At 37.8% G+C, this 25164-nt stretch overlaps 1 protein-coding gene across 2 annotated transcripts; it reads left to right on the top strand.

The window, feature by feature from the left end:
- The first annotated feature begins 34 nt into the window (after window positions 1-34).
- On the top strand, window positions 35-23683 carry LOC117410906 (epithelial cell-transforming sequence 2 oncogene-like). 2 transcript variants are annotated; one of them, XM_034017848.3, is made up of 23 exons: window positions 35-455; window positions 2550-2786; window positions 3355-3467; window positions 3836-3998; window positions 5067-5319; window positions 6706-6842; window positions 7743-7867; window positions 8366-8504; window positions 8801-8969; window positions 9600-9728; window positions 10949-11041; window positions 12258-12440; window positions 13942-14045; window positions 14134-14259; window positions 15378-15437; window positions 15726-15940; window positions 16830-16977; window positions 19806-19879; window positions 20957-21113; window positions 21542-21607; window positions 21859-21947; window positions 22388-22560; window positions 23189-23683. In XM_034017848.3, exons 2-23 carry the CDS (start codon window positions 2562-2564, stop codon window positions 23317-23319), a joined length of 3072 nt encoding a protein of 1023 aa, XP_033873739.3. In that variant the 5' UTR covers window positions 35-455; window positions 2550-2561; the 3' UTR covers window positions 23320-23683. The 2 variants fall into 2 exon arrangements, with proteins under 2 accessions (XP_033873739.3, XP_033873737.3); XM_034017846.3 differs by lacking the exon at window positions 35-455 and adding an exon at window positions 1403-1637.
- The last annotated feature ends 1481 nt before the right edge of the window (window positions 23684-25164 follow it).

Below are 25164 nucleotides of genomic sequence, written 5' to 3'. Positions count from 1 at the left end.
ATCCATCCATATGGCTTTCTATGGCCACAACATACGATCCTGCTTTACCTCTGCCTACATACTATGCACATGTTTCTAATTAATGCCCAATTTAACTTCATGTCAGTTCAGTTCTAAAAGAAACCAAGATAAGTGTATGTTCTTTCACAGTTTAGCTTTCTGTGCAAAGCAGATCTGATATCACTCAAAAATAGTTTTATCTATATGGACCACCCCTTGAAATTTTGCCTCCCACTTTTTAAATTTTTTTTTTTTTTCGGTGTTGAAAGAAAACACCTGAAGAATATTTTGTTAACACAGGCTTGTCAGGTAGCTTCTTGAATATGGCAAAACTATATTTAAAGCATTGTGGTACGTCACACATTCAATTCTACTGACTTGGCTTCCTGATATGAATGGCCTGGCATGTCCAGAATTGGGTCAAATGACAGTTCTGGAAAAACAGAAGAGAATAGGTATGTACTTCCAGGCTTAAATGGTTGCCTATATCTAAATAACTGCTGACACACTTTTATTCTTTAGCATTTAATTAGCATAGCTAATAGCTCTAATTTTATATTTACGTTAAAAAATTTTTAAAAAAAAATCAGTAGAAGTCGATGCAGTGGTCGAGTAGGAATTTAAATTAACTAAAGACAAAAAATAAGTAGAGCTGAAAATATAGTCATTTTCTTTTAGGCTAAAAATATATATTGTATTCCAATTTTTTAATTAATTATTTTTTTAAAGTAGTAGGCCCATGGGGCTATGTATCAAACCAATTACATAAAAGCTTTTTAGACTACATCAAGGCTATTACCTTTCAGTACATTATTAATCAAGTGGTTTTAAATGTGTTTAAATTTAGATTCGTAGCAGAAGTCCAGTTTCTTCAGGCGCTGCCATTGAACTCTAATCCCTAGCGCCTGTTTTCTTTGTATGTTTTAGATAGAATTACTACATACACAGACATCAGAAAAAAAAGGTTATAGCTCTTTATTGTTCTTTTATACAAGATTAAAACGTGCTAATATGTTGCCTCTGACTTCTGGTTAACTATGGTAAATACATACTATAACCACGGTAAAAGCATTGATATAAAACTGCCGTGGTATATAACGTATTGTCCAAATAACGTTACATTTATTATATCACACTTTAGAGCTATAATACTACTTTTTACTAAAATAATGTTACTCAACTTTGGATAGAGCACACCATTACGTTCCTGTCCTGCTTCACTTTACGGCAGTATCTGTACGTCGTGCTCTTAACAAATTGCCCAAAACGAGTAAAGCAGGCAATGCAGTAGATACATTTAGTATATTGTACTATACTGTTACAACAGCATAACATGTAAATAAATAAATAAATAAATAACATGATGATGATATGCGTATTATGTCTGAGGTCTTATGTACAACCTGTGTGAAGAATTTACCCAAGCTGCTAATTGTCTTAGTAGAGCCGTGCAGTAAGAATATCAGGTAGAACTACTGAGTACTGAATACCTTCCGCAGAGTTTATCTTGGCACCACAGCTAGCTAGCTGACCGGGGGTTGTTTTTGTGTCCCTATGGAGACGTGATTTGAATGCTTAGTGAGGTTTGTAATCAAAAGGAGGAGTAACTTTGCGAACACTGGAGGTTTTTCTTCAAGGTAAATTCTTTCTGTTAGGTGTTTTTTTCTTTCTTACATATTTAGACGTTTATTAATGTTTAGTAGCTTCCCAGTGCAACAATATTCTGTTTTACATATTCGTTTACAAACGAGTAAACTTGATTTGATGCTTTTAAAAGTGTGACTTACTTTAATCAAGTCAAGTTTGGATTGTTTTTAATGTATTATTTATAGTAGCCTACATGGATACTGAAAATGTCAGAAAAAGAATTTTAGTTGTGCAACCGGAGAGATAGTGAAATAAAGCGTCCCTGTCGCGCTTCTGTAGTCATGTGACTAGTAAGTGTCGTGATTCAAAGTGAATATTTTTTTGCGTTTTTTTTTTCATTGGTACTTAATCGTAATGTTGATACTTTTCTTGCTTTTGTTGTTTATCATCTCTGGATGCTTTACATTACATTGATCTGCGTGTGATTAAATACATAACCTTTACAGTAAAATAAATAAATACATTAAATAAAATATGGTTTAATTACTCCTATCTATCTATCTATCTATCTATCTATCTATCTATCTATCTATCTATCTGTTATCGTAATTAAACCATAGATATGTGTGTATATGTATGTTATGCTTTACATATGTAACTCAGTTTATTTGAGTTTATAATATTATATTGAAAACCCCAAACCTAATTTTGAATACATTTTAACTAACTGGCTCTTTTAACGTATGTTAATAGCGTTTGTTAATATGCTTTTATGGGGAGGGGCGAAATTTGCCATGAAAAATTCTGCTGCCCTTTAAATAAAAAATAGGGACCTTTTGTTCCCATGTTATGAAAAACTAAACAATACATGTTACAGCGCATGTTGTTCTCCATAGACATCTCTAGATATTTACTTTAGTGTTTGTGTCTAAATGGTAATTTGGCCTTTAATATCATGCTAGATTTTGAATTAAATGAAACCACTTGAAGGGGAATCAATGTCCAACTCCATGACGAAAACTAAAATGAGATCAAGTCCTCATAGTATCAAGCAGTGGCAGCTGGAAAGCATTGGTGTCCAGCCTGGAGTGACCGAGATGGCATTAAATGAAGCTTTTTCAGGAAACCAAGCAAATATCACAATGGACACTCGCTTCAGCACCTGGACTCCAATAACTAACAAATCCTCTAATCACCAGGTAATGGGCAGGCATGGCTTTTTTTTGCTCACCATGAGAATTAAATAACGAGCATAGGATGCATAGCAAGTATGCAACTGACACATTTTAGATCAATGTCACAGTAGACATTCGCTGGAAATGTAACATCTGCCTGTAGAAATGTTGAAAATGAAAAAAATAATCATTTTTTAATTCCAGTCTTTGTTCATAACATAGCTCCAAGCTAATCGTTCCACAATACTTGGCATAATGTGTCATGTTGTGAGTGATTTTTAAACCAAGCGAGGCAGACCAGAGGGAGTTATCTAATTTTAATAAAATAATTGGTTAAGTAGATATGGTATTGTAAAATGTATAGCTTTGGGAACTGGTTGACATTTTAAATTATACTACACTGCTTTATCCAGTTGTATTATTTTATATACATTATTACAGTACAGTGTATTTAAGTGATTTTGCTGTATTACCTCTACAACATCCATTCATTTGAAACAGTAACGGTTTTTTGGAACAGATATCTCTCAAGCATAATAAATAATTAGTACCGTATAATACTGTTAGTTTGCCAGTTTTTTGTTTTTTACAGCTTTTTCAGGAAAGAATGATCCTAATTTGCCACTGGTTTGATCTTTGGACTGACCGCCAACGAAAGCAGTTCCTTCATAATGTACTGATGAGATGCAGTAGATCACAACTTAAGTAAGTAAACTGCCTTTGTATGTAATTTTTATCTACATTAGGAAAAATGTATTGTTGGCTATGCAAACCACAAAGGCATACATTCTCAATCTGAGTCATCAAATGCTCCTTACAGTACTTAATGCTTTATTTATCAGTTAATATACTGTAAGACAGCACCTAATGATGGTTTCTGAGACTTTAAACAATGTGTAGTCATTGTATACAGCAATACTTAAATACAGACTATTAGGGATGGGTAGAAGAAAGGATGTGAATTCATCCAAGGTGTTTCGGTTTTTCTTCCAGTTCAAATCAAATTTAAACTTGTGCCTGTATTACAGTAAAAACAAGGTTATAACTTGTGTATGTATGGGTCTCTCATGCAGGTTTACTAGAGACTGGTTCACAGAAGTCATTCCCATTACCAAACTGGACTTCACTACAGTTCTGCCGCGCTTCATATCCCTGTACATCTTTTCTTTCCTCAACCCCAAAGAGCTGTGCATTGCCGCCCAAGTGAGCTGGCACTGGAAATTCTTAGCAGAACAGGTCAGTTGTTCAGTACATGGCAAGACGTATCACCACCAATTGCTCAGTCAGAATTATTTCAAAGTTGTGTTTCTTCATATGATTTACATTGCTGTATTTCTCAGATAAAGCAATAGCAGTAATGTATTCCCCTTTAAAGTGTATTTAGTTAAATTGATTCTAAGGAATAACTCAAATCTGAGTCAACTCCATGGTAACTGACTGTAGCAACATAACCATAAGCGTCCTGAGACTCAGGTGTGGAATTCCGTCGCAGGTGTTACCCAGTGCTCAGTGCCCTAATCTGTGGCAGGCAATACATTACCGCACAAACACTCTTGGTGGATTGTATTAAAGTGCTTTAAAGTTGAGTTTGACCAATGGGATAAATAGTTTTTTTTCTTTCCCAAACATTAAAACAATACACGGTTTTCATCCTCTCCTATTAGAAATATCACTGAATCTTTGTGATTAATGTTTTTGCCGGTGTATAATAGCCTGGATTTTCCACTTCCCCTTATTAAATTGCGTTTTGTAATTTAAGGGGCATGCAATGTGAAAATGAATGTCTTTTTAGAGTAAAAGAAAAATATAAAACAGTTGTAATTACACAACATATTGTAACCTTGTTCATTTAAATACGTTGTGCCTTTTCATTGCAGTACAGTGAAAAATAGGGCCCATTGTTCTTAACCTTGTACATTTAAATCCCATTTCCCTCCTATTCGTTCTGTTTTACTTTTCCTGTTTCTGTTCATCAGGCTGTTAATAGTTGGGTAAAAGTCAGTTAGATATGTTTAGCAGGAAGTCAGATTATAATCGGTGTGGATCAGTTACAGTAGTTATGTAACACCATCTGCTAATATAGTGTATTATTTTCTCAGGTAACTTTAAAATGAGTTTCCCTTCTATCCTGAGCGCCATTTTGTTACAAAATCTGTTGAAAAGTGGAGAATGAGAATGTACTGCATTTACATGGATTTATTGAACTCTACTGTTTTCAAAAGAGACTGACAGTTCCAGGGTAGAAAATCCTGATACTTTTAGACATATGTGCAAATGGTATTTTTTTATACTCTGTTTCCCAAGGACTGCCTGTGGATTCCAAAATGTGTGAAGCTTGGGTGGTTTTTGCCTTACACCCCAGCAGACAACGAGTATGGTGCTTGGAAGAGACACTACTTAGCCTGTGCAGCTGACCTGGACTATCTGACTCCCAGAGAGGCAGCAGAAGTCTACGGCACTCTGAATGAGCCTAAAGGAATTACAGAAGAGATGGAAGAAAGACAGACAGAGCGAGCGATAAGAATGAGAATTCGAGAGAGAGTTGCAGAACACAAAAGTTAGTGGTGCTTAAGTGCTTGCAGTGTTCCAATGGGCATATCCCTTGTCATATACTCATAGCAGTTGTAAAAGTTATTGAGATTTCAAAAATTGGTACAAAAAATAAATAGCCACCGTCATTGACTCACACATGTGTGCCAAACAGCAGGGTCGTGTCTAATCCGTGTTAGGAATGCAATCTGATAAGCACAGTTTAGACATAAACCATGACCTGATCCAAGGATCAACACACAAGAGCAACCCTCTGTTTAGAAAAGACTGCAGGTAGAGGCATGAATTTAATACAATATATTTATACTGTATAGCAACTTAGTCATGCTCTGCTTGCATATTATAAAGAAGTATTCAATCAAATTAACTGGTAGACCAATTTTTTGTCTTTCTACTTAAAGCGATACAGATCAGCATTGTTGTATTAGTCATTACTTACTGTTACATCTGTGTGTGGTCCGACATGATATATACTAGTATTAGCCAGGTCAGATATTTCTAAGAATTTTTCTTGCCAAATCAGAGACTGCCCAGCATATGTTTTTTAGACATAATTAGCTTGCATGCATGTAGTTATGATAGCATAAAAGGGAGTTTTTTTTTAACCTGATGTCTGGTTTTACCTTGACTAAATGTGCTGACGCCATGAAGGATATGCAACAGACTCAAAACAGCCATGAAAAATCTTTAACAGATCCGAATCTGCAGGAAGATAATATAAAACTGTCCACCAAAGAAAACTCCAATGATAAAACTGTAGTGCTAATGCTAACTTTCTAACCATGTTCACTTTCTCCTCATAATAGTAGAGCTTTTCATGACTACTTGTCAAAGTTTCTGATTCAGTTCAGATTTACTTTTCACACGGATATCAGAGACTGTAAAGCTTAAAAGATCAAATGAACAAAACCTCTGTATTAAGAAATATATATATATATATATATATATATATATATATATATATATATATATATATATAATGGTTCTTTTAAAAGCAATATGGGACTGTAATGGAAAAAAAAAATACAAATCATACAAATTTGGCTGAACCCATGTTGTGAGTTCTACACAGCCCTATGTGCTTGTTGTATAAGTGGTCAGGGCTTCTTTGGTTTGCCTAGAAGAGTCTATCATATGATGGACCTGAATTAAAATGTAGAACAATTCAGTCTGAAAAAGGAGAATCGCTGTGTACAGTTCATGTCAGTTACTAAATCCTGCCATGGTTGGATAACAAATTGGTGTATAATAAAAAAAAAAAAAAACATCTTATTAACCCACAATCCCTCCATAGTGTACTTCATATTTGTTTGACTGTTCATGTTGTATTTACTCTTGCCCTGCCATTAGAACTTAGCATTGCTGCTTGATTCCGTTGCTATTTACATTTCAGAGGCCTTGCTGAAATCACGACCGGCTTGGTTGAGCAACAGTTGGAACCCAGGGACATTAAAGACCAGGTTACAAACAAACAAACCTCAGGCAAGCCTGGGCCAGCCTGGATTGACAGCAGCCCTGCTACTTATAAGGGTAACATTTCCTTATTTTGATAGCTAACTACAGTGACAGTACACATATTTTTTAATGACCTGGACAGACTAAGGATTCCATGCCACACAATGATCTCTGCACAGCTTCAGATCTATTTCATTTTTTTGTTTTAAATTTAGTCGTTGCCAATTAGTTTTTATTATTTTCTCCCCAATTTGAAATGCCCAATTATTTTTAGGCTCAGCTCACCCTGCGCTGACTCGGGAGGGGCGAAGATAAACACACACTGTTCTCCAAAGCGTGTGCCGTCAGCCGCCCACTTCTTTACACTCTGCAGACTTACCGTGCAGCCGCCTCAGAGCTACAGCGTCGGAGGACAACACAGCTCTGGGCAGCTTACAGGCAAGCCCGCAGGCGCCCGGCCAGACTACAGGGGTCGCTGGTGCGCAGTGAGCCGAGGACACCCTGGCCGACCTAACCCTCCCTCCCCCCGGGCGACGCTCGGCCAATTGAGCGCCGCCCCCTGGGAGCTCCCGTCCACGGTCTGGAGCCTGGATTTGAACTCGCGACATCCAGGCTATAGAGCGCATCCTACACTCTAGCGAGTGCTTTTACTGGATGCGCCACTCGGGAGCCCCTAGATCTATTTCATTTTAAAGGGACTTTTCTAAGCAATCCTTGTTAAAGAAGGAATATACTTTTGTAAGGCTGTACCTCTTTTGCCAAATGTGTTCTCTTTGCTGGCTATTTGAACCCTTTTCATATCCGAATGTAACAGATAAAGTATTATAGCATTGAATCAGTTGTTCCTTGTTGTGTCTTTTTAAGCTGGCTGTTTTTGTATGTGCTGTATATACACCTATTTATTACAACAATATATAGCCAAACATTACAATTAAGATACTCTTGCTATCCATGCTGTCTTGTTTTCTTGTTAAGGAGAACACCCTTTCACATAGCACCCTCTCCAAGCATTTAGCAGAGGAAAACAAACCCTGTTCTTCTTATGACCCAGTCCTAGAGAAGAAACTGATGATCACATCCTTAAAATCACTGCCAAAAAGGTTAGCAGAGAGTGTGTGTGAGTGAATGAGTGTTTATTTTACTGGTACAAATAAAAACTCTGACGTATTGGAAACCAAACACAAGTTTTATTATTATTATTATTATTATTATTATTATTATTATTATTATTATTATTATTATTATTATTATTTTCATATGTCTATTGTATTTTGTGACCAAACCTTCACTGATTCTTTGACTGGTCTATCTTGGCAGCAGTGTGGAGTAGTGGTTAGGGCTCTGGACTCTTGACCAGAGGGTCGTGGGTTCAACTGCTGCTGTACCCTTGAGCAAGGTACTTTACCTAGATTGCTCCAGTAAAAACCCAACTGTATAAATGGGTAATTGTATGTGAAAATAATGTGATATCTTGTAACAATTGTAAGTCGCCCTGGATAAGGGCGTCTGCTAAGAAATAATAATAATAAGTCACATTGACCACCTAGAGAGAAATCCATACTTTTTTTACCTGGGTTCTTATTTCTTTATTTACATAGGAAGAATGCTTGCTGTGGCAGTTCCTACCCTGTGTTGCCCCACAGACAACGCAGCCGTGTCCAGCGAGTGTACAGCAACCCATCCACTCAGTCTGCACCTCATCTTATCTTGGTATCATCCAGGGTTCCCTCTTACGAGGTACAGTGTAAGAACGCAATGCATTCAGAATACATGAGTATACTGGGTCATCTCTCTCTAGCTCCCAGACTGATTTTCTATCTATAAGACTGGATGAATATCTATTAATCTATTCATTTATCTTCATCTATCAGATATCTGTTTCCAATTTCTTCCATCAAACCAGTTAAATATTATTGTTTAGGCTTATTTTTAGTGTTCACCAAGAAACTGTGTTTCACTGGTATTTCACCCTTTCTGTTTGTATTACAACGTGTTGTTAATGTGTACTCTGAAAGTGTGTGCTTTAATTAAAGATGCTGTTAGACAGCTTGAAGGTTGGTGTGGTCCCTGTGGTCTATGATTACACTGGAATCACACTGGAAAGCCTGCTGTTTTGCACTGAACAAGCTCTGCAAGGAGAGAAAGCTCAGAGCATTGGAATCTTTACCGAAGGACACCCTGGAGAGATCTCTCTCTCTAAAGGTGGGTAGGTCTCAGACTATTATTTGCCATAACAATTCCAGCAAGAAAAAAAAGCTTCTGAAAAGACTCCTCGAGAGTGACTGGGGGAAGCATATTAGTGTTGATCAGGCTTCAGTTCACTTTGTCTATGGAATTCAGTGCACAGCTCAACAGCTCGATATTTGTAACAGGGGAGGAGGCTGAGTGTAAGCACCAACACCGTAAGCAAGCATCTTAACTATTATGCAAAAGAACTGGGTTACTCTGCCTTTGTTATTGTAGCTCTTTTAACCTCATCTCATCTCACCGACGGGACAGAATCCATAAGGGCAAAGCATCACATAACACTGCCATTTACATGCTCCCCACAATCATCCTGGAGGAGGAGTCTCACCGGAATCAATACTGCCTTGCGTTAGCCAATACAGAAAACAACATATTCCAAACTGCTATAAACCCACACTGTTTGAAACCATGATCAAACTTTTGCAAACCTAAAGTGACATACTATAAAATACAAAGAACATAACTGAAGCATTGAACATCAGCATACCTTCTCAATTTTTAGTGACATTCAGTGGTCTCTGCCTTCAAATACTCTTTTGACTAACAAAGCATCTCTATGATATAACATTATTTTCTTTCCCTTAGACTGCAGGGTCAACACCAAGAGTGTTTTAAGTCCTGAAATACGAGAATTCTGGGAGAAACTTGCTGGCTGTGTGGTGTCCCATTCCGAAGGAGGCTGTTTGGATATCTTTATCCCACTCGCTGCATCAGGTATCGTCAAATTCATCTTGTATAAAAATTGAACTATGATACAATAACAGCGAGAAAACAAAGTGTAACATATACACACAAAGTGAAGCTTAATATAACATAAATGAGGTTCTGTATGTATCAGTTCACTCCCAGCAGCCGCAGCAGACATCAAAGATTTCTCAGCAGTATGAGATCTATTGGTTTGCACCATGGTTTGATCCAGAAAATTGATTTCTGAAACAGTATAGCTAAGGTAAGACTGGTGGCGGATCTGGAGCCAAACAGGAGAACATAATCTTTTTTTCCTGCAATAATGCCTGTCAGTAGCATTTTCTGAGCGGAGATAGATCAACATTTTTTAAAGGGTTAAACTTATGTGAAGATGTACATTTATTGATGATGGTCTTATGTAACATTAGAAGAAAGTAGTCTAAAGTAGCACAATCTTAGCACATACTTTAAAAACTCAATAACACCTCTGTGCTATAGCTGTATTATGTGGGCAGCAGTGTGGAGTAGTGGTTAGGGTTCTGGACTCTTGACTGGAGGGTTGTGGGTTCAATCCCCAGTGGGGGACACTGCTGTTGTACCCTTGAGCAAGGTACTTTACCTAGATTGCTCCAGTAAAAACCCAACTGTATAAATGGGTAATTGTATGTAAAATAATGTGATATCTGTATAATGTGAAATAATGTATAATGTGATATCTTGTAACAATTGTAAGTCGCCCTGGATAAGGGCGTCTGCTAAGAAATAAATAATAATAATAATAATTATATATAGAATAGCTAGTATCCTAGTATTTTTGGATTGAGACATAATAAAAATCAAAATAAACTACATTAACATAATTTTGATATTTTATTTAACATAACGTAATCAAATAAACTACAACATTCTATCACAAAAGTCTACCAGAAGCTATAAAAGTAGTTCATGTAAGATTTAGAAATGTCACATTTTTCAATTTTTGTCAGTTTTTTGTTTAGTAAATGTAAAGTACAAAATGGTATGCCATTTCAATATGCTAATGTAACATTATTCAGCAGGTTTGATTTGACTTTATGAAGCAAAATTAGTTAATTCTATAGGGTGATACAAAACTTTTCGCCATAACTGTATATACCTTACTTTTGAAGCAGGTAATCAAATTATGTGGTCATCAATAAATGTTGACTTATTTCATGTAGATCCTGAGTTTTCAATTCTGGAATTGCTCTTGTAATTGTATTGCTCAGAGGCAGGAATGGAGGTGCTTTCCAAGATCTCAGCTTTAACTGGTTTGGATGTTAGCACACCCACAGGAATTGCAACCGGATCCTACCAGCACAGTGAGTACAAACTAGACTTCCCAAAGCAAATGACGACACATTGAAACTTGTGCATGTTTCATTAAAATGGTTAGTTAATATAAGAATATAAGAAAGTTTACAAACGAGAGGAGGCCATTTGGCCCATCTTGCTTGTTTGGTTGTTAGTAGCTTATTGATCCCAGAATCTCATCAAGCAGCTTCTTGAAGGATCCCAGGGTGTCAGCTTCAACAACATTACTGGGGAGTTGGTTCCAGACCCTCACAATTCTCTGTGTAAAAAAGTGCCTCATATTTTCTGTTCTGAATGCCCCTTTATCTAATCTCCATTTGTGACCCCTGGTCTTTGTTTCTTTTTTCAGGTCGAAAAAGTTCCCTGTGTCGACATTGTCAATACCTTTTAGAATTTTGAATGCTAGAATCAGATCACTGCGTAGTCTTCTTTGTTGTTGTAAAGAAACACTTGAGTAAATGATGGTGGCATTGTATTTAACAGTTTTATGGTGTTTGCAAGCTGTGTCTTACACTTAACAGGGATCTTCATCATGTTTATTTGATAACAGTGTAAAATAATTGAAATTATACAACAACCGAAGACTGCTCTCCCATTATTTTCTGTGGAGGTCAGATATTCTGTTATTACCCAATAGTGGAAAAGATGACACTAATTAAGGACACCTGTTCTAAAACCACTGCTTACTGATGAAGTGCTTCACAGGGAGGCTCGAGCCCTGCTCTCAAAAAACTCTTTCAGTGAACAATGATTATTTCAGACAGAGGTAAATAAATAAATAAATGTAAAAGGTTGTAGTATAAGTGATAATGACATTGCTGTGGCATGTTCATTGGTAATAATGAAACTCCTTCACTCCCTCGCTCTCTCATTACATTATTACCTTGTAACACGTGACGGTAAACCCATTATCCCTTAAATATATTTCCAGGAAGAAACTGTTAAATTACATTTCACTGTCCCATATTTTACTCACCCCTAATTGGGGCACAGACAATTATCCAGCACGGTTTAGCACAAATGTAATGCAGCATGTAAACATCATAAAACTATTTAAAGTTTATTAGCCATCACTGACTTATTAAAGTATTCCTTTATGCATCAACACTTTATATTTACATAGCTTAAAACGAAAAAAGTGTTGTTTTTATTCAGATATCTCAAATAATTTCTACAATATCAATTATGTGAGGTTTGTTTATATATTATTCATCATCCTCTTAGTTTGTAGCGAGTGGCTTGGAAAAGCGGAAGCCAAGTTTCCGTGTGTCAAATACTTCATTGAATCGAAGCTGCTGTCCTGGTGCAGGCTGGCGGATGTGCTGGAGGAAGCACTGAAGACCGTCAGGAAACACATGAAACCTTATCTCCAGGAACTGCAGGAGGAAGTGTGTGGAAGAATCATTGGTAAGACTACACTGCAGCTGGATAACACCCAAACTTCTGAAAGAAGGATATCCCAGGCAGTAATTAGGATAAAATACTACAAGACACCAGTAGCTAGGTGACGCAGCAGGGTAAATCACAAGTCTTCACGTGAAGCCTGGGTTTGAATCCAGATCACGTCACAAGCTAAATTAATTTGGTGGTCTCAACTTACTCAGTGGACATGAGTGCACATCACAGAACCACCACTCTAACCTTGCTTTCACTGAAATAGTGACCAAATCAGTCTTATTAGCACCTCTAAGAAATCTAAAAATCCCCTTACTCGTCTGTGCTTGACTGTGGGAACGGTACACAACTTCCAGAGATTCCCAGGTACTAAGAGAATTATGATATCATGGCATTTTCTGAAGCGGTCGATTAATCGACAATTCACCCACAGCAAAGTTTGCAATATAAAAACATGTCTCCAAAATCTGCAGCACCCTATTTTGAAATGATGAGCATCAGAATTGCGCTCAGTTGAGATCCCTGGGATGAAGGGGACAGGAATGTAATAACAAGGCTTCCAAACGTGGAGACTAGCCCTGGCAGCATAATCAGGAAGCATTTTACCAACTGCCTGGAGAAGATATGTTATACCCTCTTCCTGCCAGATAGTGATTAAGGCCAAAAGGGGCTAGTTCTGTTAAAGCAAGGATTAGCAAAAATATGAAATATGGTAGGAAATGTTACCATTTTCCATCAAGTAAACATTGAATGCAAATAAGCTGAAGATACCAATACAATATTTATGATATGTGTCGTTTCTGATGAATTTCCTGAGTTTTAAATGATAGCAGACAGATGTTTATTTATTTATTTATTTATTTATTTATAAATTTAGTCGTTGCCAATTATTTTTATTATTTTCTTCCAATTTGGAATTGCCACTTATTTTTTTTAAGCTCAGCTCACTGCTACCACCCGTGCGGTGACTCGGGAGGGCGTAAGACAAACACACGCTGTCCTCAGAAGCGTGTGCCGTCAGTCGACTGCTTTTTTTTACACTGCGGACTCACCATGCAGCCACCCAAGAGCTACAGCGTCGGAGGACAACGCAGCTCTCGGGCAGCTTACAGGCAAGCCCGGAGGCGCCCGGCCAGACTACAGGGGTCACTGGTGCGCAGTGAGCCGAGGACACCCTGACCTAACCCTCCCTCCCCCCGGGCGACGCTCGGCCAATTGTGCGCCGCCCCCTGGGAGCTCCCGTCCACGGTCTGCTGTGGAATAGCCTGGACTTGAACCGGCGACGTCCAGGCTATAGAGGGCATCCTGCACTCCACGTGGAGCACCTTTACCGGATGCGCCACTCGGGAGCCCCTCCGACAGATGTTTAAAAGCATTAATGTCCAATTGTATTTTTCATCCTTAGATGTTAACCAGTGGTCTCTCACTAAAGCTACAGTATACTGTATCCACCCCCACCCCCCAGTCTAACAGTAATGGTGTTTTAACTGTGTTCTTTGTTCTTTGCACACAGGGCAGTTTATGTTTGATTCCATGGGCTTGGCAGAGGTGCAGACAAATCAGGATACTGCTCAAGCTCTAATTGCAGGCCTGGTGGCACTGACAAGAGAAAGATATGTAAGTGCTACCATCAGTATATTCCTGGCATGATCTAATCATTTCCATTTAACTGGAAGAGCAGTTTAACAGCCAACTTCCTGTTTAGGGGAGTTCTTTGGAATTTCTGTCTAACTTCCTGATGGGAAGATGTAAAAGCATCGATGGGAATAATTCAGATGAAGCATTTCTGACTGAATGTGAGCCAGCAGTGACTCTCAGTGGATATATGAAGGTAAGCATGTGTCACTCACCTGCTGAATCAGGTATGCAAAGCAAACAGCAACAACAAATACCTTACAGTCTGAACACCTCCAGAATAGGTTATTTGCAGGTACCTGTATCAGTGCTGGGGTAGTAAAACAGCTTTTCATATAATACGTGCATGTGTGAAAAACAGTATTGAAAAATGGCCTATAGGAGCTTACCATGGACCTGCAAACACCCATTTTATTTTAGGGATAATGGCATTGCTGTATCTTGTTCTTTGGTAACAGTGGACCTCCCGAGTCAATAAAGCAATTACTTGAACTATTAAACTACAACTTTTTAAAGTTATTTATTTATTTACCTTTATCTGAAATAATTGCCATACTCCACTGAACAAGTTTTTGTCCATCTGAAGCATCTACTCTGTATTTGCAGAATGGCTGACCTCCATAGAAAACAATGGGAGAGCAGTATAATTTTAAATAAAACAGGCCTGTACCTGAATTGACATCTAATATTTGTCATGAAAAGCCTATCTTTACAATAAAAAAACCAAACAGTTCTTTGTTGAAGCTGTACTGAATGCATTAATGTGAGTAAACACAAAAAGGGCGTAGAACTGGAAAATGACCTGGAGTTATTGTAAAGGCTGAGCAGTTACCGGGGCATGATGAAGGTGCTGGGGAAGTCTGTGGTAAACAACAACCCAAGAACAAACACAGATGGCCTCACTGATGTTTATATGAGCACAGGAAATCACAATGAGTTTAATCTAAACAATATACATGTTAGTGCCAAGTGGCATCCGTGTGGTGTTCTGTGAATAGTACTCAAAGTCTATAGTCTCACTTGTAACCTTCACAGGAAATGTAGTGGATGATTTATGTCTACTTGAGACACCCATTCAGTCTAGGATTGAAATGATTTCTGTTTCTTTTTCATATAATTATCACCAACACCACTGTTTTCAGTGTTAGAATATCCAAACAATTATCTGTCAGATATTTATTCTTGAAACACTAGACGTCCTGTTTTTAATAATTTCTCCCGTACCATAAAACACCATAGAGTGCTGGATGTTAAAGCACCAAATACTATGTTCCTATTTTAGGTATGAAACACAACTGTTTCTTATTTCCGCAGGATGATGAACTGCTAAAAACTGATGGAAAAAAAATTCAAAATGAAGAATTGGCTCATCTGGTGAGTCAAAAAAAATATGTTGCATTTGATCAATATCTTTTTTTGATCATCTTCTATAATAGACCTTGCAAGGAATTTGCTAATATTGTTAACATTTATGAATACAACATTCAGAAATCAGTTGGGGTGTGACTTGCTCCTTAGCCACACATTTGAGTAATAACAGTGTGGTTACTTCTTGTAATGAAGTGGAACCCAGCGTCCTGAACATGATCTAAGGATGACGGAATAGTAGTTTTTTTATTGTTATACTACTGTTTAGATAATCTGTTTGCTGTGATTCTACAGAATCTGAAGCTTCAGAGGGATTCAGCAGACAAGCGCACCATGTTTGCCAGAGAGGTTCTCCAGAGTGAAAATAATTATGTGCAGTTGCTGGAGATTATCAGGGACATATATGTCACACCACTGAAAGCAGCCCTTTCGTCAAATCGTGGCATTGTGAGTGCAGCTAATGTTCTGATCATCTTCTCTGATGTCTTGGATATCCTGGAGTTGAACAGGTATATGTTTCAGACAGGGTGCTGCTAAATGTGTTTGTACTACTAACACCCACAACCCAGACTGGTATGGTAATATAGTAAAATTGTATTCATTATCTCTTCAGCAACTCTCTTAAGGATGTTCTGGTGTATGCCTTCATGTTATACAGCTGCAGAATTGCAAAATGTCTGTATCTACTGTACCTAATTTTAGCTCTGAGGGTACCTGTAAGAAGTTGGCATGCTACCACCAAACCCGTGTGGTGTAGTTTAAAAAAGCACATTAATATTGCAGATTACGGCTGTCAAGCATCATGTCATGTACTCTACAATCTTGGTGAACATAGTTTTTGGTTCTTAAAGAAGTGAACATTATTGGGCATAATCAGTATGTTACTAGTTGGATGTTACTAGTTGGAGGCTGTGTGGTCCAGTGGTTAAAGAAAAGGGCTTATAACCAGGAGGTCCCCGGTTCAAATCCCACCTCAGCCACTGACTCATTGTGTGACCCTGAGCAAGTCACTTAACCTCCTTGTGCTCCGTCTTTCGGGTGAGACGTAATTGTAAATGACTCTGCAGCTGATGCATAGTTCATACACCCTAATCTCTGTAAGTCGCCTTGGATAAAGGTGTCTGCTAAATAAACAAATAATAATAATAATAATATGTGTGTGTAAAGCAATTCTATAGAACCGCCTTTCCATCTCTGAAACCCAAACCTTTATGAACAACATGTAGTACGTCTCCTAATGAGAATTGAACTGATGTTTTTTTTTAAATAATGCATAAGAGCTTTTATATCATATATATTTATATACCTTTATGAATTTGAGATATAATTGATTACATTTGTATCGGTTATCCACTAGCAGTCAGATCCTATATTAAGCTCTGATAAATGTTTCACCAGGCAATTTCTGGAGGAGCTGAAAGAAAGGCTGCAAGAGTGGGGCCCTTCTCAGTGTCTTGGGGATGTGTTCATCAAATTCAGTACCAGGCTGAACACCTACACAAACTTCTTTAACAACTACTCTGTCATCCTAAAGACTATTGATAAGGTTGGTTTTCAGTAAGCAGTAGTAAACGTGGGAAGCTGTTTCCCAGTTTTATTCAAATTACACATGTAGAATTATCATTGCGTAGCAATGCCAGGTGTTTCAGTGCTGGATAGTCAGTGAGGCCATTTTTTTTGCTTCCATCTGGGCAGGGCATCTGTCCATCAAGTTAATATATACAGTACAGTTGACCAAGCTTAAGATACAAGAGGGTCTTTGCATTAGAACTTACTAAACATTATCTTAATGATGAGAAGGACATACATATATATATATATATATATATATATATATATATATATATATGTTGATTCAAACACAGGCTCCCTTGAGAAAGATATGTACAACATATCGAAACGTTGGGCAGGACTGTGCAAAAGTTTTAGGCAGGTGTGAAAAAATGCTGTAAAGTAAGAATGCTTTCAAAAATAGACATGTTAATAGATTATATTTATCAATTAACTAAATGCAAAGTGAGTGAACAGAAGAAAAATCAAATCCATATTTGGTGTGACCACCCTTTGCCTTCAAAACAGCATCAATTCTTCTAGGTACACTTGCACAAAGTCAGGGATTTTGTAGGCATATAGTCAGGTGTATGATTAAACAATTATACCAAACAGGTGCTAATGATCATCAATTCAATATGTAGGTTGAAACGCAATCATTAACTGAAACAGAAACAGCTGTGTAGGAGGAATAAAACTGGGTGAGGAACAGCCAAACTCAGCTAACAAGGTGAGGTTGCTGAAGACAGTTTACTGTCAAAAGTCATACACCATTGCAAGACTGAGCACAGCAACAAGACACAAGGTAGTTATATTGCATCAGCAAGGTCTCTCCCAGGCAGAAATTTCAAGGCAGACAGGGGTTTCAAGATGTGCTGTCCAAGCTCTTTTGAAGAAGCACAAAGAAACGGGCAACGTTGAGGACCGTAGACGCATTGGTCGGCCAAGGAAACTTACTGCAGCAGATGAAAGACACATCATGCTTACTTCCCTTCGCAATCGGAAGATGTCCAGCAGTGCCATCAGCTCAGAATTGGCAGAAAACAGTGGGACCCTGGTACACCCATCTACTGTCCGGAGAAGTCTGGTCAGAAGTGGCCTTCATGGAAGACTTACGGCCAAAAAGCCATACCTCCGACGTGGAAACAAGGCCAAGCGACTCAACTATGCACGAAAACACAGGAACTGGGGTGCAGAAAAATGGCAGCAGGTGCTCTGGACTGATGAGTCAAAATTTGAAATATTTGGCTGTAGCAGAAGGCAGTTTGTTCGCCGAAGGGCTGGAGAGCGGTACACGAATGAGTGTCTGCAGGCAACAGTGAAGCATGGTGGAGGTTCCTTGCAAGTTTGGGGCTGCATTTCTGCAAATGGAGTTGGGGATTTGTTGAGAATTAATGGTCTCCTCAATGCTGAGAACTACAGGCAGATACTTATCCATCATGCATTACCATCAGGGAGACATCTGATTGGCCCCAAATTTATTCTGCAGCATGACAACGACCCCAAACATACAGCGTAAGTCATTAAGAACTGTCTTCAGCGTAAAGAAGAACAAGGAGTCCTGGAAGTCATGGTATGGCCCCCACAGAGCCCTGATCTCAACATCATCGAGTCTGTATGGGATTACATGAAGAGAGAGAAGCAACTGAGGCTGCCTAATTCCACAGAAGAACTGTGGTTAGTTCTCCAAGATGTTTGGGCCAACCTACCTGCCGAGTTCCTTCAAAAACTGTGTGCAAGTGTACCTAGAAGAATTGATGCTGTTTTGAAGGCAAAAGGTGGTCACACCAAATACTGATTTGATGTAGATTTTTCTTCTGTTCACTCACTTTGCATTTTGTTAATTGATAAATATAAACTATTAACATGTCTATTTTTGAAAGCATTCTTACTTTACAGCATTTTTTCACACCTGCCTAAAACTTTTGCACAGTACTGTGTATATGTATATATATATATATATATATATATATATATATATATATATATATATATATATATATATATTATTGGTTATTTTGTATGTATGTGGCAACACTTATCGCTAAACTTTAATCTCCAGCAATTGGGCGTTTTAATTGACTGAGGGACTTTTTGTAAGTATCTCTTTTTTTCAATTGGCAGTACCTGTAATCAAGCAAGGGTGTTGGTTAATGGCATAGGGTACTGTGCATCCTCTGGCTAGTTTAGAACCTGTCAACCTGCAGTCTGAAGTTGTGAGAATACCCCAGACTGAGTCACATCCAACTAGTAACACGCAAGGGAAAATAGTTTAACAATACCACAACTTTAATAGAATGTATAATTATACCACAAGGTATTATTAAAAAAAAAAAAAATAATAAGTCTACGTATTGGTTATTCCATTACAAACCACAGTGAAAGAAAAAAAGTCACATTTAAATAAAAACAAATTTCATCAGCAGCTAAAATCTGCTTAGCACTAGACTCCATTGACAGAAAATCCAACATGGACCTTTCTTCTGCAAGAAAAACAAACCAAGTTGGCTAAAAGGCTCACAAATAGCTGAAAACACATGCTTTGTTTTTTAACTATAAAACGGTTGTATAGCACCTCAACTACATATATAAAATAAAAACAAACATGCTTTTATTATTTCTTAGAACTGACAGTGTGTCAGGAAAGTATTTGCATTAGTATATACAAATGTGGTGACTGTCAATTGTTGCTTAAATTTCAAAACTACAACATATTATAAATGGGACTGTATTTTTGTCACACAGTTTTTCTTGGTTAAATGTGCATAATTTACTTACAGCACCTCCTCCACAATTATATTTATATTGACACTTGTTTTTCAGTGCAGAGAAACGATTCCAGCTTTCCGGGCCTTCCTGAAAAGGCACGACAGAACAGTTGTCACCAAAATGATGTGGTAAGTACAGGCTTATTCATTGTACAGTCAGCATGTAAATCACTCTATTGTACTGATGCTTAGTTGCAACGAACAGTGGTCTGCAAAAACATATACAAGCCAGCTTGAAAAAGCGGTTAAAAGGGTTTGAAATAAGGAGATAACACTAACTCCAAAAGATAATTAATTATAAGATTTTACGAGTGCCAATGGGGTCTCTTTCATTAAAGATTATTCCACTGGTGTTTACCTCAAATTCAAATTCAAAAAAGGCTTTATTGGCATGACAAAATTAAAATTAAGTTTTGCCAAAGAACTTACACAATGAACATCAACAAAAACAAAATATGTGCAGATACCCCCAAGGCAAATAAAATAAATAAATAAATAAATAAATAAACCAGAATAATAAACAGACCTCCCCCCCACCCCCCCTTAAATAACAAACAGAATTGGACCCCCCCCCCCCTTCCCTTCCCTAATTTTTGTGCCGTCCAGTTTCTATGGCCAGGATGTGGTCACTGAATCTGTATTTGGTTAGCGTTTGTTTTTGTTTCGAGTCTTTTGTCTTGAACAAGTATTCTGCCAGTTCAAAGTTTCTAAATACAACAAAAATAAAACAGCTGACAGAGGTCTGCAGTAGAGTACATTTTAGGGCAGCATTCTTAAGGTCTGTTAAAATCCTAAAAATACAGACACCAGTATCTTGTTACCCCAAAGCAACACTTTGACTCCACTACAGTATTTGATTTGATATCGTTCATGACTTATCTAAATACTATAAACTACTAGTCATTTTAACATAAAGAATATTGATCAAGATCAACACTAAGCTGCAATCAGCTGTTGGCTGGTTTCACAGACTCCAGTTAGCACTAAGTTTGGACTAACTTGGTAAGACTGATCAAGATTATTGCTAAAGGCACACTTTGGCGTCCTTAAATTAACCTTTTCTTGTTGCTAGTTTTGTAAAATGATAAGCAAAGACTACATCTGGCTCAGTTTGATTGAGGAATTGGCACATCAGCTCTAATGGGCCAACTTTTTGGATAACACTGCTGTACACGTCTCTACATGCAGTTTGTGTTTTATGTTTAGCCTCCAGGAACTGTTGCTGTTCCCTTCAAAACGGTTTGAAGAGTATGTCACTCTCCTGTATGGCTTGCGACTTCACACTCCGCCTGAGCACACTGACCGGGCTAACCTCACCACTGCAGTTGAGAAAATGAAACACTACAGGGATTTCATTCGGCAGGTACTTTGTCTTCAGACCTCAGTGTAGGGAGAGGTGGGACTGGTGTGGTCATCAGTTCATCACACGTCTTTTCCCGTTTCCTGGTTCATAAGCTTAATAAGTGCAGGATATAGAGTGTTCCATTCTTTACTCAGCCCCCTATGAGAATGATGATCCCCATGCCAGTGCATCTGAGGAACAGGTACTCACTAATCATGAATCTGTATCAAGGGATGGCGAACACAGTGAGCTGGCACAAGATGCAATGTCTCAGTGTAATGCTTTGGGACATAGTGAATATATTGCCATTGTCCCACCTGATCTATACTGGAAAGAGTTTGTCCCAAGCTGGAGAATGCGCAACTTATATCAATATCACAGCAAAATATATGTCTGGCTTCACAGACCCCAATTAGCACTAATCTTGTAAAAGTAATTTCTTTCTATAGTTAAAGCAGAATATGAACTGTGATCCCAAGATGCTGGAGGCTCAACGGTCTATTCAGGGTTGTCCTGTAAGTAATTTGGTATATTTAGTTTTATTTATATTGCAAGTCTGAATATTTAACACTAGATAAGAGATATTTAAATAACCCAACCGTTGTATTGTTCTTAATCAGCCTCTGAGAGGTACCAAAGGCACTTTAAAGAAAATACAGTACCTTCATTATACTTTCAATTAAATAAATCTGAATGTTTATACAAGTATTATCATCATTTCTCACTTTTTTATTGAAATAACTAAGCTGATTCATGTGATTTACAGAACCTGATGGAAGCAAATAGATATCTGATTCAGGTACAAGATGTGGCTCAGCTAAGCTGTCCTGGTGTGGAGATCAACGCTTCCCTCAGGTAATTTCAAAAGAATCACTTACAAGATTAAGATAAATTTACAGCAGTTGCAAAAAGACCTCGGAACTTCCTTAGACCTCTGTGTTGGTGAGGAAGTACACAGCAACAACATATCTAAAAACAAAATTTGGGTAAATTGTATGTCTGCACACCCCCCCCCATCCATCCATCCATCCATCCATCCATCCATCCATCCATCCACAAATAAAATTAGTATGTTGTGCCAAATCTGAAAGATGATCTACCAAGCTAAATAAACACAGAGATCATTTTAAATAGTCTGATTCTAACCCATTGAGAGTATCATGTAAGTATCGTGTGAAGACCCTCATGTATAACAGTCTGATGGCTTTCTGAAATAAAACAGTTCCTCAATTAGCCTGACAATACCTCAGGCTGAGTTAAGCGCCAAATCAAATAATTATTTTTTGTTTTTTCAGGATCTATGACCATGTTTGTGATCTCACCCTGTTCCTCTTCAATGATGCAGTCGTTATCACCTCGAGAAGCGTCTCTCATGTGCCTTTCGAACACACTTGCAAGACAACTCACCGCTTCTTAGCATCAGTGGCCCTTCACAGGCTTTTCATAGAGGACATTCCAGACACAAAGTGTAAGTCTGCATTCTGCAATAATGTAAGGTATAATAATTACATTTATAATTATTAGTCATGAAACCAATTAAAAGCATTGAGTTAATAGGTAATGCCTTTAATGTGGCCCACTCTTCATTCTCCTTGCATGGTCACAGACCTGATGCAGTCCAATTTTCCAGAGAATTACATTTTATAACAAGCTGCATTTCACTGTTGGTGCTTTGCAAACTTCTTTGACATGTTTACAACCCATTAGTGTGAAATCTTGATAATTATTTTTAAAAATCTTGTATTTTGTGATTCAACTGTCTTTTGAACCCCTGCATAAAGATCTCAGGTTTTGATCTGTATAGCAATATCTAATTTTCATACAAATGGATAAACAATCCACTTTAACAGTAAAACTTATGATCTTCCTGTTTTGTTTACCAACTGTACTGCACTTCAGTTACATTTATTTACACAAGTAATAATTTAATTGATTGAGAATATTGCATCTCTCTTCAACATTTCTAAACATAGATGAAGTATGTGAACAGTAAAATATTTACGGATGCAATATTATCTTTTAGTATCCCACCAGTCCTTTAGCATGCAAATAATCTGTTTGGAAATTACTACTAATATTGTTTTTTACCTTAACAGACATAAAGAATGCATTTGTTCTTCAAGGCCCAAAACGTCAGTGGATCTGTGTTACAGAAAGGGAAGACCACAAATGTATCTTCTTGTCAGTACTACAAAGTGCAATCAATGCTGCAATTGGTGTAAAATAAGATACTACTTCAGGTGGCACAGGAACTGGAAATAGTTTGCTCAGATTTTACTGAACCTTGAATCAGAAGTTTATATAAAACTGAAATGTACGCCGTTCACAAATGTTGAACTTTTTAGTGAATATTTTATTTCTGCAGGTGATTTTTTTTTTTTTTTTTTTCACTTAAATGTGTAAATAATTTCCGTAATTCAGCTGGTTAATCCTGTATGTTACTGAATTCTGTAGGATTATATTTATGCCTTATTTCACAGGAACTTGACTGAAAATGACAATAAGACTATTTGTTTTACAATGTGATTTTATTATGGCTGTGATAGCTATTTTGGTTGAAATTGTTCAATAAATTTCAAACATCAATTATTTCCGGTTTCTTTAGACAGTCATTTTGTATTGGCCTATCAGTAATTACTTGCAAAACATTTATATATATATATATATATATATATATATATATATATATATATATATATATATATATATATATATATATATATATATATATATATACAGTACTGTGCAAAAGTTTTAGGCAGGTGTGAAAAAATGCTGTAAAGTAAGAATGCTTTAAAAAATAGACATGTTAATAGTTTATATTTATCAATTAACAAAATGCAAAGTGAGTGAACAGAAGAAAAATCTACATCAAATCAGTATTTGGTGTGACCACCCTTTGCCTTCAAAACAACATCAATTCTTCTAGGTACACTTGCACACAGTTTTTGAAGGTCCTCGGCAGGTAGGTTGGCCCAAACATCTTGGAGAACTAACTACAGTTCTTCTGTGGATTTAGGCAGCCTCAGTTGCTTCTCTCTCTTCATGTAATCCCAGACAGACTCGATGTTGCGATCAGGGCTCTGTGGGGGCCATACCATCACTTCCAGGACTCCTTGTTCTTCTTTACGCTAAAGATAGTTCTTAATGACTTTCGCTGTATGTTTGGGGTCGTTGTCATGCTGCAGAATAAATTTGGGGCCAATCAGATGCCTCCCTGATGGAATTGCATGATGGATAAGTATCTGCCTGTACTTCTCAGCATTGAGGAGACCATTAATTCTGACCAAATCCCCAACTCCATTTGCAGAAATGCAGCCCCAAACTTGCAAGAAACCTCCACCATGCTTCACTGTTGCCTGCAGACACTCATTCGTGTACCGCTCTCCAGCCCTTCGGCGAACAAACTGCCTTCTGCTACAGCCAAATATTTCAAATTTTGACTCATCAGTCCAGAGCACCTGCTGCCATTTTTCTGCACCCCAGTTCCTGTGTTTTCGTGCATAGTTGAGTCGCTTGGCCTTGTTTCCACGTCGGAGGTATGGCTTTTTGGCCGCAAGTCTTCCATGAAGGCCACTTCTGACCAGACTTCTCCGGACAGTAGATGGGTGTACCAGGGTCCCACTGTTTTCTGCCAATTCTGAGCTGATGGCACTGCTGGACATCTTCCGATTGCGAAGGGAAGTAAGCATGATGTGTCTTTCATCTGCTGCAGTAAGTTTCCTTGGCCAACCACTGCGTCTACGGTCCTCAACGTTGCCCGTTTCTTTGTGCTTCTTCAAAAGAGCTTGGACAGCACATCTGGAAACCCCTGTCTGTCTTGAAATTTCTGCCTGGGAGAGACCTTGCTGATGCAGTTTAACTACTTTGTGTCTTGTTGTTGTGCTCAGTCTTGCCATGGTGTACGACTTTTGACAGTAAACTGTCTTCAGCAACCTCACCTTGTTAGCTGAGTTTGGCTGTTCCTCACCCAGTTTTATTCCTCCTACACAGCTGTTTCTGTTTCAGTTAATGATTGCGTTTCAACCTACATATTGAATTGATGATCATTAGCACCTGTTTGGTATAATTG

This window comes from Acipenser ruthenus, chromosome 6, assembly GCF_902713425.1.
Source record: "Acipenser ruthenus chromosome 6, fAciRut3.2 maternal haplotype, whole genome shotgun sequence".
Taxonomy (NCBI): Eukaryota; Metazoa; Chordata; class Actinopteri; order Acipenseriformes; family Acipenseridae; genus Acipenser; species Acipenser ruthenus.
The sequence above is the reverse complement of the archived record's forward strand: the minus strand, read 5'-3'. Positions and strand labels throughout refer to the sequence as shown.